The 14,684-nt window shown below is 43.5% G+C and overlaps 1 protein-coding gene across 4 annotated transcripts in view; it reads right to left on the bottom strand.

Annotated features, from left to right (window-relative positions):
• Tnrc6c (trinucleotide repeat containing 6C) overlaps nt 1-14,684 on the bottom strand; it is a 118,467-nt gene that overhangs the window by 52,299 nt on the left and 51,484 nt on the right. For all 4 annotated transcript variants that reach the window (XM_026780806.1, XM_026780804.1, XM_026780805.1 and 1 more), the window contains one exon: nt 6,221-6,547. In XM_026780806.1, the coding sequence (XP_026636607.1) occupies nt 6,221-6,547 (327 nt within the window). The remainder of the gene's footprint in view (nt 1-6,220; nt 6,548-14,684) is intronic.

The following is a 14,684-nucleotide window of genomic DNA, read 5'->3' as shown; positions in this document are numbered from 1 at the left end:
CTCGAACTCACAGAGATCCGCCTCCCTCTGCCTCCCGAGTGCTGGGATTAAAGGCGTGCACCACCATCGCCCAGCTGAAAGAAGATTTTCTTGCTACCTACCACATACTCTATTACCAATATAACTTCCCTTAAAAAACAGAAAGATAAATCAGATTCAAGTGTAATGCTAAGTTATCTTTTCTTCTTGTGTTTAAATGGCTTATGTTCTATAAATAGGAGTCTCTATAAAAAATCTAAGCAATACAACTGTCCTAAGTGATTAAATCAAAAAGGAATAATAATAGCAGGAAGGGAAAAGCTTTCCTCTTTTTAAATATCTAAATGTTACCATATGAGGATAAAATTTTCTAGGCAAAGTAGTTAATATTGACCTCACAAAAGCTACAGTAAGCAAAGTTTTAATTAGGTATCAAATTAATGACAGGAAAGCGAGGACAGTGTGTTGAATGCACTGACAGGAAAAGCATCTGTTTTTTATCACCACAGGTCTTCTAACTGAAATCACAAAGTAACAACCGCAAATAGTAGAAAGCAGTCCCTGGTGGTTTCAACAGCTGACAGTCTCTGTTCCTTAATATCTACTGAGAGCACAGATTCTTTGCTACCTGGTTTTCGGGGACAGGGTAAATGTCACAGCTGTCTACAGCTCAAGACCCTCCCCCCTCTAACATGTATACATTTTACATTTCATATAAAAACGTATGGGTGAAAGCACTTTGTGTTCCCAATTCCACTGAGGGAAAAATCAAAGCTCGCCTGTCAGCTGCTAGAAGTCTAGACAATCAATAAGGTGGGACAAAGCAAAATTATGCTGTGAACAATGGTGTCCAAACCAACCATCTGTTGCTTCATGTTTCTGTACAAGAGATGATGACTTCTAAGGGTTGAGAAGATGAAGAGACAATAATGAAATGGTGTAGGGGTTATGCTTCCTGGAACCATGGGCAGCAAGGTAGGTAAGGCCACAGGCTTGGTGCAGCTCTCCCATTTTCTCTACTCTGAACTGAACCCAAAAGCTGCCGCCACACACTGGAATGCCACACACACTCCAGCTGGGGAAAGCAGCTACTCCAGGCTCAGGGTCTGTTCTGTCTCTCTTGCTTTGGGGTCTGAAAAAAAAAAAAACCCTTCAGACAGCACAGCCCACCTCCCAGGAGTTGCCACCTCTTGCACAGTGGCCTCTAGCGAAGGGCTCTGACTCAGCATGATGGCCACCTCTTGTGCAACTGTTAGCTTGCTCCCAGCAACCTGGCTCAAGCTACATGCAGACGCCAACTGTGCCAGCCTGGAATGGACCTGGAGATGTTTTTGCCACCCTGGGGAAATAGCCCATCTTCTCCCCTTCTAGAAGTAGTGGAGGCATCCATGGACAGGTTCTTTAAGCTTTGATGATCTAATTGTAGTGGATACTAAACTGAAATTCCTTCCCCTTTAAATTCTCTCAATTGTCAAAAACATGTTATGTCAGGACTCAGTGACAATTAGCACCAGAGCCACCCCCACCCCTTCCTTTTTACTTTTTGAAATCTAGCTAAAAGAATAACAGCATGTTGCTTCAGTAGGAAACATGCTGATTGCAAATAAACTGGCCCTTCCCTACCACCTTTACATTCCCCCTTGTCCTCATCTACACCTGCAGACCAGCACTCTAAGATTCTAAGCAAGGTCCTTGTCAACTGGCATGAGTCCAAGTTCTTAACTACTTTCCTGTCTCAATCCAAAAACGGTCTAAGAAGCCGGGCGATGGTGGCGCACGCCTTTAATCCCAGCACTCGGGAGGCAGAGGCAGGCGGATCTCTGTGAGTTCGAGACCAGCCTGGTCTACAGAGCTAGTTCCAGGACAGGCTCCAAAGCCACAGAGAAACCCTGTCTCGAAAAAACAAACAAACAAAAAAAAAAAACAAAAAACCCAAAAAACCAAAAAGGGTCTAAGAAATAATACTGCCACATACTAGTCAGAGCTGCTGTTTATATATGTACAAAGTAGACATGAATACAATTATTGCTCTGCCTAAAGGCAGAATTAAAAGTTTAAAATTTTTTATTATTTTTATGTAATTAAGCATGTAAATAAAAATGTTAAGTTTTATTTTAAAAGAAAAAATTTTTAAAGAAAAAAGTTTTCACCTGGTGGTGGTAGCACACGTCTTTAATTTCAGCACCCGAGAGGCAGAGGCAGGCGGATATCTGTGGGTTCAAGACCAGCCTGGTCTACAAAAGCTAGTTCCAGTACAGGCTTCAAAGCTACAGAGAAACCCTGTCTCAAAAACCCAAAAAATTTCAGCAATTGGGAGGCAGATGTAGGCGGATCTCTGAGTTTGAGGTCAACCTACTCTACAGAGCAGTCAGGGCTGCACAGAGAAAACCTGTCTTACCCTCCCCCAAAGAAAAAAGTTCTCATGTGCTTCAAGCCGGAGTTATCCTGAATCCTGAACCCTTGCAAAACCAGAGTCTGACGAGAAGACAACATGGCAGAGCATCTTTAGAAACACACCACTGTGCACACAAACAGCCATGTGCAGGGCAGCTTCTCCTACAGTTGGTTAAACAACACGGATGTAAAAGTTCACTTTCTGTTGGGATCTTCACTCACCACCAGCAGCCTACATAAAGAACATCTGGACTGTGGCTGGGAAGGACAGAGGTCCTTGCAAAGCTCACCCTGACCAGGTCAGGGCTTGTGGCCTATGACTTCAGTTTTGTAGATGTGTCTTCTCTATACCCATGGCTCTAGCAAAGGCTATAGTGTGGTTGCCCCTCAGTTGCTTCCTGAGCCCTTTAAGGGCATTTTTAGGCTTCTGACACTTGTCATTGGGCACACTTATCTGAAAGCTCAGTTTCCACGAGGGAAATCACATACAAAGTTGTATGCAAATTGCATGTTGTGGAATAATAGTTGAAGATGTGTTACATTTGTTTACGCTGTGGAACATTTATTTAATGATGCAAAGATGTGTTGCATTCTTTTATGTCACATTTGTTTAACTCTGTGTTATTCACTTTGCCCGTCTAAAACACCTGATTGGTCTAATAAAAAGCTGAATGGTCAACAGCTAGGCAGGAGAAAGGATAGGCGGGGTTGGCAGAAAGAATAAATAGGAGAAATCTGGGAAGAGAAGACCGAAGATCGTGGAGTAAGAAAAAGAAAGGGTCAGCCACACAACCAGATACAGTATAAGAAGGAAAGAAAAGATATACAGAAATAGAGAAAGGTAAAAGCCCAGAGGCAAAAGGTAGACAGAATAAGTTAAGAAAAGGTGGCTAGAAACAAGCCAAGCTAAGGACAGGCATTCATAAAAAAGAATAAGTTTCCGTGTGTGCATTTATTCCAGAGCTGGGTGGTGGACCCACAAAGAGGAAAGCCAAAAGAGTAAAAAAACAAATACAACTAAAAGAAACCAACAAAACAAAACAAAACAAAAAAAGAAAAACAAAAAAAACCTCAAAATTATAATTCTACAGGCACAGAATTAACTCTAATAAGCTTGATGCTAGAAAACAGAGCTTTGAATTGGTAGATTATAACAATCTGTTTGTGCTTTAAACTTGACTAAGTTTCATTGCTACATATTAATGAACATTATAAATATCCAGAAATAATAATAGTAATCATTATTGAGACTAGTTTCTACTATGTAGTCCTGGCTGGAATTATTATGTAGACTAAGCTGGCCTCGAACCACAGAGATCTACCCGCCTTTAACTCTAACAAAGTGCTGGAGTTAATAGCACGCATTACCATGCCTGGGCAGAACTTATTTTTGCATGCAAGTATCAGAAATCTTGGTCATCCTACAAAGTGGGATAAATGTTGACACTAGTAAGCTTCATGTGACAATACACCATCTACAATGAGTCAACAAAGGGAGATGACTGAACCTGGGATATGGAAGGAAAATATGTCTTATTACTATTCTCTGGAAACCTGTGACCCAGCAAGCATGAAATTGGTCCTCAGCCACAGCTGCCCAGGCCTGGGCATGTAGTTCAATAGAAGAGTGTTTACAAGGCCATGGGTTTCATTCCCAGTACTGAACGTAAAGGTAACAAATAAGCACAGCCAGGCTGTTCTAGACCATCATGAAACACATGATAGCGGTCACAACTGCTTCACACACATGTCCACTTGCCTGTCAGTTCTAGTGCTGTGGAGCAGAGGGTACCCACTGAGTAGGAGCCGGAAGGAAGCAAATATTCCCACACGTGCAGCAGCTAGCTCTAGGTATTTACTGAGCACTAAAAATGCTGGCAAATCCTGCCACCGGCCCTCAACAGAGCTTATACCAATTCACACTGTTTTCAGGCTCACAAACTGCCTGTGCTGCTTTCAAGTCTGGAGGGGACTGAAGGCTTAGCATATACATCAGCAAATGGTAAAAAGTACCACAAATAGTACAACTATTGTGAGCCGAACAGGGAACAAGTTAAAGCTTTGAGAAGAAATGGGGAGGCAGACAGAGGAGAAGAAAAAAGAAGAGGGATTAAGCTTTGATGCAAGTAGAGAACTTCTGAATACACTGGAATGTACTAACACAACTAACCTAGGTTTGGCTTTAGTAAATCATTTGAACCATGAAAAGAGAAGCTCCTAGTCAGAGTATGTTACATACAAGTCACAGAGGTGAGAAAACATGACCGATTGCACTATGTGACATGTAGGGATAAGTCTCACCCCTTAGGGGGCGTGTTCGCCTCGGGCTAATGTTTGCCTATAAATTTGGCGAGTGTGCTCCCAGCTGCTGCTTCTGCTTTCCTGGTCTCTGCGGGAATGGTGGTTCTGTAAGTCTATTAAAGCTGTATATATATATTTTTACAATCTGTCTGCATTCGTTTATGCCGTTACAGTGACACATGGAGTAAATAAGACTGAGAGTTAAAAAAAAATACTTCATAACTGCCTTGAAGATGGGTCTGTGCTCACAATACACCTCAGTCTTAGCAGTCCTGCTACACGGCTGTCATTTCCATTTGCTGACACCTGTTACAGGCAACATGATACAGAGTGTGAAACTGAAACCATCTACCAGGAGGAAGCAGGAACCTTTCCACCTGACAGGAGTCCCAAGTGCCAGGAGTATAAGTGACATGGCAGCTGTGGTCTGGAAGGAGAATCTGGCCTGACTGCCATACTGTACCCACAGCCGGTCACTCCAATTCTTGTGGTTATCCTACAACACCATGTCATCTAGCAACACCCACTTTGGACAGCTCAACCTCTGTGGACTAGAATGTGAGTTAGAAGGAAGGGAACTCTAGAGAGCAGAGCCCTCCTTTCAGAAGAGAGAAGGACTAGCCCAGCTGCTGACATTACCAGGACTTCTAGGTTTAGAGACTCTTCCATTCTATGAAGTGAGTCATTCAATAGGAAGCTCTGACACTCTGTAGGCTATTTTCAACTTAGCTGAGAGGTGAGACTCTAATAACTCATCAGCAGAAGATGCAAGTCATGCAGCTCAGGGTTGTGCACTGCAGATGGGCACATGACAGTTCCAAAAGGAGCGATGGAGACAAGGAACAAGAAGCTCTGAACAGAGGGGGACAGTGAAAGGGTGGCCCTTTGCATGGAGCTCTAGGGAAAAATAAGCACGGGCTCTCTGTGAGGTGACTAGGACAGAAAGCAGGCCGTGGAGGGACAGGTGCTGACCAGACATAGCTGTGGTGGCAGAAAGACAGGGAGCATGTTAGGAACATGACAGGTATCTGAGGGAGCTGCTGAGTCAGTGAGGTGGTAGGAAGATCCCGTTGGCAGTACTGCCAGACACTGATGGGGAGAAGACAGAATGAGAAATGAAGAAGTTTGTCTGGGAGTCAAGAGCCAATTTCTCATTTATATTCATTATACAGAATGATCCCATTTTCACACATTTCTTTCATTCATAAAGTGAGTTATACTCTAAATCCATACACATACACAAACATATACACAGTGTGTGTATACATGTGCATTATGTGGTGACCACACAAATATCTATCTAGATATGTTTCTTGCCTTGTTTGTGTGAATCTATATATTTATAACATCTTTCAAGCCAAGGGTCTCACTCTATTGCCCAGGCTAGCCTCACTAGGACAGTTCAGCCTGAGCAGTGGAGACAATAGGCACATGGAAAGAAAGCCTCAGTACTGGCAAGCAGTGCAGGAGCCAAGTAAGGGTGAGGCCCTGTCTATCCTTAACACTGAAGAAGAAGGAAAAAAGCCCCATTCTTCACAGTTCTTACCTGGTTGGAGTTTGCTGGGATGCAGCTGTGTTCCAGCTCCAGGGAGGGGAGGAGGGCTTGCTCCTGAAGGTCCAGCAGCCTGTGCTGGGCTCACACTGGTCAGAGTCCCTGTAGGCAATGGCTGGCCTCTCTTTAACAGCTGCTTCTGTTCTTGCTGGCGAAAGCGTGGAGGCACCTCCCGAGGCAGGTAGCGGGATGCAGCTGTCTGCTGGCCACAGGCAGATGCACGTTTGCCATTGTTGCTGCTAGAGATAGTGCTGGTGGAAGTACTGGTACTGGTACCGGCAGGTTGGGGCTGGCTTGAACAGCTCTTAGTAAGTTCTGGCACTGAAAAGATCCAAAGGAGAAAAAAAATGACCCAAAGGTTTAGTAACCTCTTAAAACTCAAACAAACAGCCGGGCGGTGGTGGTGCACGCCTTTAATCCCAGCACTCGGGAGGCAGAGGTAGGCGGATCTCTGTGAGTTCGAGACCAGTCTGGTCTACAGAGCTAGTAACAGGACAGGCTCCAAAGCCACAGAGAAACCCTGTCTCGAAACCCCCCCCCCCAAAAAAAAAAAAACCACACTCAAACAAACAAACAAAAACCCCACAGCTCCCAAGGACACAGTGCTCTTGCTGAGTGCATCTCTGAGTCACCTACCCCTGTGACTTTTGATAGTAACAATACAATACTCTGCAGCTTGGGTTACGTCAATGACTAGACTGAGTACTATGGAGACATACCTGCAACACTACAGACTTGGTGACAAGGATATAGGTGACATGTTTTACCAACACTAACAAGCATGTCAACGAAAAAGACAATGTGTGTCAGGTACAAAAAAAATCTAACCCTCAATACTCAGACCTACCTTCATCTTGAATGTGAACTATTATTCAGAATATATAGATGGAAAGTTTCCACGTACTTAATTTTTGACTGTCTTTCCTTCTATGTCTGAATAAAAACTTTGTACAAATGAATAGAAACAATTCTGGAAATCTTTCTATTTTATTTTTATGTGCTGAAGTGTTTTGTCTCTATGTGCAGCAATGTGTGTGCCTGGTGGCCATAGATGCCAGAAGAGGGTGTCAGATCCCCTGGAACCAGAATTACAGGTAGCTGTGTGCTGCTATGTGGGCTTTGGGAATGGAATCTGGGTCCTTTGGAAGAGTAGCCAATGTGCTTGATCATTGATCATTCTCTCAACATCAGGGACAGTAAACTCCTCTAAGTCATAGCTTCTCTAAGATAGCACAAGGATCTGTAAGCTAGTTTTCCTTCCATCAGCAACTCCTGAGTCTGGTCTGCCAGCCTGAACTTTATTGTACACTAGGTTACCATTACCATTCAGGGCCTTTCCTATCTTTCTGTTACTTGTGCCTATCAAGAAAGCCACTGACTCTCTTTTTATACTGACTCAGACTAAGTAAAACTCTCTGCGTCCCCTCCCCACTTCTTTTTTCTTCTAGACAGGGTTCTGGAACTCACTTTGGACACCAGGCTGGCCTCAAACTCACAGAGATCCTCCTGCCTCTGCCTCCTGAGTGCTGGGATTAAAGGCATGTGCCACCATGTCCAGCTTTAGGGTGCCCTTTCTAGAGCAAATTCCAGTCCTCAGTGCTTCCTATTAATCCTGTGTTCCTGTGTCAACAATTCACCCAAGGTCTTTCACTTCCAAGCCTCTAATGCATTATTACTCTGCCTTAGCCTCTCATTCCCAGAAGACAAATGTGACTTTCATACGCAGAAAAATTAGAAACATTGGGGAAAAGCTTCCTGAATTTTTGTCACTACAAAAACACGACCATCACACTGTTCCTTGTGCTTCACATCCGCCAGCTCTACTCTAGGACTGAGACTGTAGTCTCTCACTGTGCGGTTCATCCCTCAAATGCTCACACCAGAGAGAGGCACTGTTTATTTTCTTCTTTCTTAGTGGCATGTGCGTACCTGGTGGGCCTCAGGATCAGTGGCTGGGCTGGGAAAAGAGAAGCAAGATGGATGCCCTGAATTTGCCACCCAAGACTTTCTTCAGAGCACAAACGAAAAACTAAAGATTGGGTCTTAGATTAACCTGTTTTATAGATGTTTACATTTATTCCTGCTTTAATATGGCAGATACCAAGAATTTAACAGTCACTCATGTTCCCACAGAGGGTGGAAAAATGCACATTTCTTCAACATCCTTTGAGAACCACCCTTCTCCCTGGATCCCAGTTCTTCCAGCTTCCTTCCAATCTCTCTCCTCCATGAAGTCAGAGACAGTCTTGGAGAGTCTGTGTAAGCTGCCTCTTCTTGCTCCTAATTTCCCATCCTTCCCTGTCCTCCTTTTTGGTTTGTGGTGTTTTTGTTTGTCCATGGAGGCCACACTGTGCAAGGTGAAAATGACTTCCTGGTGCTTAACCCAATGCCACCTTCTGATTTGATGTTCTCACTTCTAGTCGTCAGGGGCAAGCCTTCTCCTGTGGTCACAGTGAGAGCCACAAAGATGACTAAAGCACTGACAACAGAGCCACTGAATGAGAACTAGAGTTGTGCTTTCAACTGCCAGTCCAGGTCTCTTTTATTATCCTGTTACCATTTTTAACAAAAGACCAAAGGAGTCAGGAAGATGACTCATCAGGTAAAGGGTCTTGCCACATAAACTTGGTGATATGAGTTCAATTCCTGGAGCCCATGTAAAAGGAGAAGGAGAAAATGGATCATACAAAATTCTCTGACCTCCACTTGGGGCTGTGTCAAACACACCCACCCATCCTATGCAATATCAACCAATTAATGAACTAGACCACAAAGTCAGGGCTATTTTTATTATTGTTAAACCTATTACAGGAAACAAAATTCATGTAAATCAGCCACTTTATTTTCAGTCTAAGCCACCAAAGTTTAAGACCTATGAATACAGAATATTCAGTTCTCCTTGGCTGGCATATCAAGTGTGTCTGATATCCATGAATCCTCTTGCCCTTGACAACTGCTATCTGGCAGGACAAAGACTGGTAGAAATAAAGAAGAATGCTTCTCACAGTTTTGAAGCATGGGAGGAAGAAACCAAAGTAATGAATAGGAGAGACCAATTATGGTCTCCTAACTCTAAACTAGTCACCACCCAGCCCTTCATAGGACAAGTTTGCTGTTTACTGCATAGGAACAGACACTATTTGTACTATTAGACTACACACAAGTCTTCTAAGAACAGACTGTAGCCATGCATCCAAGTCTACTGTACACACCTCATATCCTTTGCTGGTCGGAGTTCATCGCCATGCAATGAAAAGGGGAGGTGGCACTTTTAATGGAGAAATGCACAGGAAATAGCACGTTCCAGAAGCATTAGCTCCTTTCTGGAGACAGTGCCTTCTCTCGATCCCAGCAGTGAGCTCCAGCAACAAGAGTATAGTGATTATTTTATTTATGTTTTAATGAATAAAGCTTGCCTAAAGATCAGAAGGGCAAAGCTAAGCCACTAGAGGTCAATCAGTGGTGGCACACATTTTTAATCCCAGGGATTTGGGAGACAGAGGCAGAAGGATCTCTGTGTGTTCAAGGCCACTCTTGAATATAAGATCAATGCAGAAACAAATTCAAGTGGTGGCTCACACCTTTAATCCCAACACTAGAGGGAATATAAAATGGGAGGAGAGAGAGGCTCTATCTGCTTAGTCTGCAGTCACCCTGCCTTGGGTGCTTTGCTTTTTGGGTTGAACCCCAATATCTGACTCTGGGTTTTTATTATTTGTGCTACACAAGAGAGCCACATGCATCAGGCTGGTCAGAAGGAACTGCCTATCTCTTACCTCTTCTTGGGTACTTTACACCAACAGACTTCACATTTTTGTTCTTCGTCCTGCCCTAGGCCATCCAAGAGTGGACACCCACACTCACACGGCCTCCTCTTTGAAACCCAAATACAACTCCAGTGTTGCTCCAGCTCTGACCTGGCTTTATCTTCAGCTGTCAGCTGGACAGGGCCACTTGGAAGTCATTTATTTCCCTTCAAATGAAAATATCCCCGAGTGGAGCACCAAGTCCCTGGGGATGAGTCAAGAGTCTCTCTCTATAGGAGAGCACTGAAGCACAACTTATGATGCCTTACCCCAATGAACCCACGACTGAGGAAATAAAGAATTGTAGCCACATGTGGCTACTAAATGCTACATGCACTAACTGCAATATGTTGTGCATATAAGACACAGATTATCCTCAAGGCCAGGGGTGGTGGCATGGGCCTATAATCTCAGCACAGGGGAGTGAAGGCGGAATGGTCAAGAGTTCAAAGTCATCTCAGCTGCACAGCAAGTGTAAGGACAGCCCGAACCACACACCCAGGCACAAGAGAAACTCTGCTTCTGTCACCTGCATGGTGAGCTAAATGGAGTTTCTTCTCTTTCCTGAGGATCAAACTCAGAGCCTCACAGACGCTAAACAAATACTCTATCAATGAGGCAAGCATTCAGCCCTTTGCATTATGCTTCTGTTAGACAGGAGTGATCCAAAAAATGGTGATGTGCTCCTTAAGAAGTTTGAGTACGTTTCTCAGAAATATATTACACATAATGATTTGTTCTCTTAAAGGTTGAAACAACTCTGTACTACACAGTGAGTTACTAGCATGTTGTTTTACATATGGAAAAATGTCACCTACAATATGTTCCACCAGCGAACAGATTGAGGCTCCTGACCTAGGTGCTAATTTTCAGAGAGTTTCCAACTGCCCGAGGGCTAACACCTTGGGCTGGTCATCTGGGACCCAAAGTAGTGAGGAGGCCAGCCAACAATTCTGAACCGGGGCAAACTCATCTGCTGGGCCTTTTTATGTGATATGCTGATCAAAAGTCTCTCTGGTTTAAGCCACTATTTCTTGGCTCTCTGAAAGTACCTAGCCATATGGGACTACATGCTTTTTCTCAGACCTAAAGTTCTGATTCTATCCCTACTCCCAAGAAATAGGATGTCAAGACCACCCTTTTCTTCAAATAAATGAATCTAGGGTCACATTACAAAAGAATAGTTATAAGCTGGAGAGATGGCTCAGAGGTTAAGAGCATTGCCTGTTCTTCCAAAGGTCCTGAGTTCAATTCCCAGCAACCACATGGTGGCTCACAACCATCTGTAAGGGGGTCTGGTGCCCTCTTCTGGCCTGTACGCATACACAAAGACAGATTATCAGTAGTTCACATTTCTTAAGTGAGGGCGACACCTGCTGGCCCCTCGCCTGGCAGCCGAAGTTCCCGGGGTTTTGGCACCAGGTGTGGCGGACTTCTCGACCAGTGAGAAAGAACAACCACCACACGAGGATTCTTCTCAGATCACGCTTTAATGGAGTGCCCTTGGTTGAAGGAGAGCAGAAAGCGAGGGGCAGGAAGCGAGGGGCAGAAAGCAAGGGCGCCCCCCCCCAGAGTATTAAAGCAGCTGCTTATATAGGGAGTAGACACATGGGTCGCCCTGTGATTGGCTGTCACCATCAGCTGACACCAGACTGCATCAGGATAGGCCCAAGGACCCTTATCCACCGCACGTGCGGGAAGGGGGGGCAGGATGGGACGGGATACAATGCAGCTCCCAAAGGCATAGCCAAATATGGAGTTGTTTATTTCCAACAAGACAGGGTGTCGGCGCCATCTTGTAATGGCGATCCTGTCCGGCTTCCTACAGTTTGCTTGTTTGTTTTTCCCTCCTCTCTGAGCCTTGACTGTCCTAAAACTCAGTGTGTGGACCAGGTTGGCCTTGAACTATAGAGATCTACCTGCCTCTGCCTCCCAAGCTGGGGTTAAGTATGTGTGTCACCATGCTTCGTTCTCTTTTATTTATTTTTTTGTTCTCTTTTATTTTTAAAAGCAGATAACCTTCTAGTCCTTAAAGAGACAGAAATACTTAATGAAAAGATAACTGTAATTTTTTCAGACAGAAAGTGTGACATAAGTAAATCACAGGATCCAGAAATTTTATTACATTCACTTGCTTATATAGCCATCTCTCTACTAAAATATTTGAGAGAAAAAGAAACTTACCTAGAACATTCAACAGGTCTTTCTAGTTAGTTAGCTCATGAGCTGACTAGTAAATTCCGGTAGCAGAAAGTGACTAATGCAAGCCTGCACTGTGTTAAGAATGTCATCATCCTCGTTAAGTCACCACACGCCCAGAAAGAGGACAACGACAGAACAAACAGCACACAGTGCTGAGTCATTGCATGAAGATCAAGAGGCCATCTGAGAATCACAAATAAGTAATATAAAGGGAGACAGCTGATGGGAACAAACAACCCTAGAAGAAGATACATAGATGGCAAATAAGGACATGAAAATAATGTTCAAGACTGTGCTGGATAGTTTTATGTCAACCTGACACAAGCTAAAGTAATCTGAGAGGATGGAGCCTCAATTTTAAAAATGCCTTCATGAGGTCAGGCTGTGGGCAATACTGTAGGGCACGTTCTTAATTAGTCACCGATGGGAAGACCCAGCCCATTGTGGGTGATGCCATCCCTGGGTGGTGGTTTTGGATTCTATAAGTAAGCAGGCTAAGCAAGCCATGAGGAGCAAGCCACTAAGCAACACTCCTCCATCCAGGTTCCTTCCCTGTTTGAGTTCCTGTCCTGTGTTCTTTCAATGATGAACAGTAATGTGGAAGTATAAGCCAAATAAACCCTCCCCCCTGCCCCCCCACCAACTTACTTTTTAGTCCTGGTGTTTGATCATAGCAATAGAAACCTCAACTAAATACCACTAGTTCTTAGGAATCATAACAAGGCCCAAACCACATGCTGGTGGAAGATGGAACTGTGAAACAGAACAATAACTTTGGAAAACAGTTTGCTGCCTCTTGAAAAAAATATAATTATTCTCTTCAACATAATTATTCAAGAAAATTCAGCTCCATACTATTTTAAGACCTGAACATAAATGCTCATAAAAGCTGAAAAACAGAAAAAAACTCAAATGCCCAGGAGCAGGTGACTAGATATGCAAAGTGCTGGTATGCCTGTACAATGAAATACTAGCAGCAAGAAAAGGAATGACCCACTGACACACACAACATAAATGGATCCCCAGGAACTCTGCTGAGCAAGAGCATAATAATGGCCTGAGATACCATTTATTATACATTATGCTAGGAAGTTAATTCTATGGCAGAAGCAGGCCAGTGTTTGCTCAGGGACAGATGGCCAAGGAGGAGACAGAAGAAATGGGAGTGGAAGGAACAGAGATACTCTTAGGAATTGCTTGATGTCATTTTGAATGGTAGGGATGGTTTCACAGGGGCATAGCAAACTGTCCTCTTTAAATATCTGCAATTTACTGTATTCCAGTGATGTATCAATAAAGGTATTAATACACACACACGAAAAGAGGTCAAACTGGGGGTGGGGTTGGGGCTATTATATTCTCAAATTCTTTCTCAGAAAGCACACTGCCAGCCAGCTCCCTTTCAAAATTAACTGTAATTTCTAATCTTGGAAGCTGCCTTTATGGTTAAAGTCCCAGCGACCAGCCAGATTCAGTAGAGAGGTGTCCTACCCTTCAGGCTCACAGAAGCTGAACAGACACAGCACAGGGACCAGGACTCACCTGCTGAATTCTGGGACCAAGGGGCTTTCTGGCTTTCTTTAAAATTTAGATTAAGAACTTACATGTCCATGTAGCTGCCCCGAATTTGGGATTTAGCAATATGTTTTTATCTTTTAATAACAGTCTATGTATTAAAAACACCAAAGTCTTAACACACTTTTCTTTGTTCCTACAGGGAAAATTAACCATTTATTATCTCTCCCCCCTTGGGAGAGTAGAATTTTAAAAATCTCTTTAGACATAGAACAACAGAGACAACAAAAGACAAACCTAACCTTTAAAACCTTCAAAGATCTTTGACATAACAACCCTCTTAGGAATTTCTTTCATCTTGTTTGAAAACTACAAAGTGTCTATAAATTCTTTCCAAGAGCAGCAGTTACACAGCTAAGAGACACATAGACTGTGTTTCTGGTTGTGTGGTAGCAGAAACAACATACAATTTGACAATCAGAAACCAAGGTTCTAATTCTGCCACTAACAAGCTGTCATAAATCATTTAACTCCTTGGGATGGCATTTCCTCACTCAGCACTACTGGAGCTGGAAAATCCTGAAGGAGCCTTCAACTCCGAGATTTTAGTAATCTCACAGACAGGCAAATGAAGTGTCATACAATGTAAACTGTACAGTGCTGAGCCCATTGGAGGAAATGAGTGTAAGCCTGAGATTTTTAGTTATTTTATTTTACTATCTAATGCAGGAAACACAGACCTGGTATTTTATAAAAACTCGCTGTTGACTGCTGTATTCAGAGAATTTTCCACTCAATGAATGTGTGATGTGGGAGTGTCATATATCAATCTGTTGATTTCATTGGTTAAGTAATAAACTGCTTGGCCCTCATAGGTTAAAACAGGTGGGTGGAGTAAACAGAACAGAATGCTGGGAGGAAGAGGAAGTGAGCTC

Source organism: Microtus ochrogaster, chromosome 7 (genome assembly GCF_000317375.1).
Source record: "Microtus ochrogaster isolate Prairie Vole_2 chromosome 7, MicOch1.0, whole genome shotgun sequence".
NCBI lineage: Eukaryota > Metazoa > Chordata > Mammalia > Rodentia > Cricetidae > Microtus > Microtus ochrogaster.
This window is presented reverse-complemented; position numbering and strand designations above follow the sequence as displayed.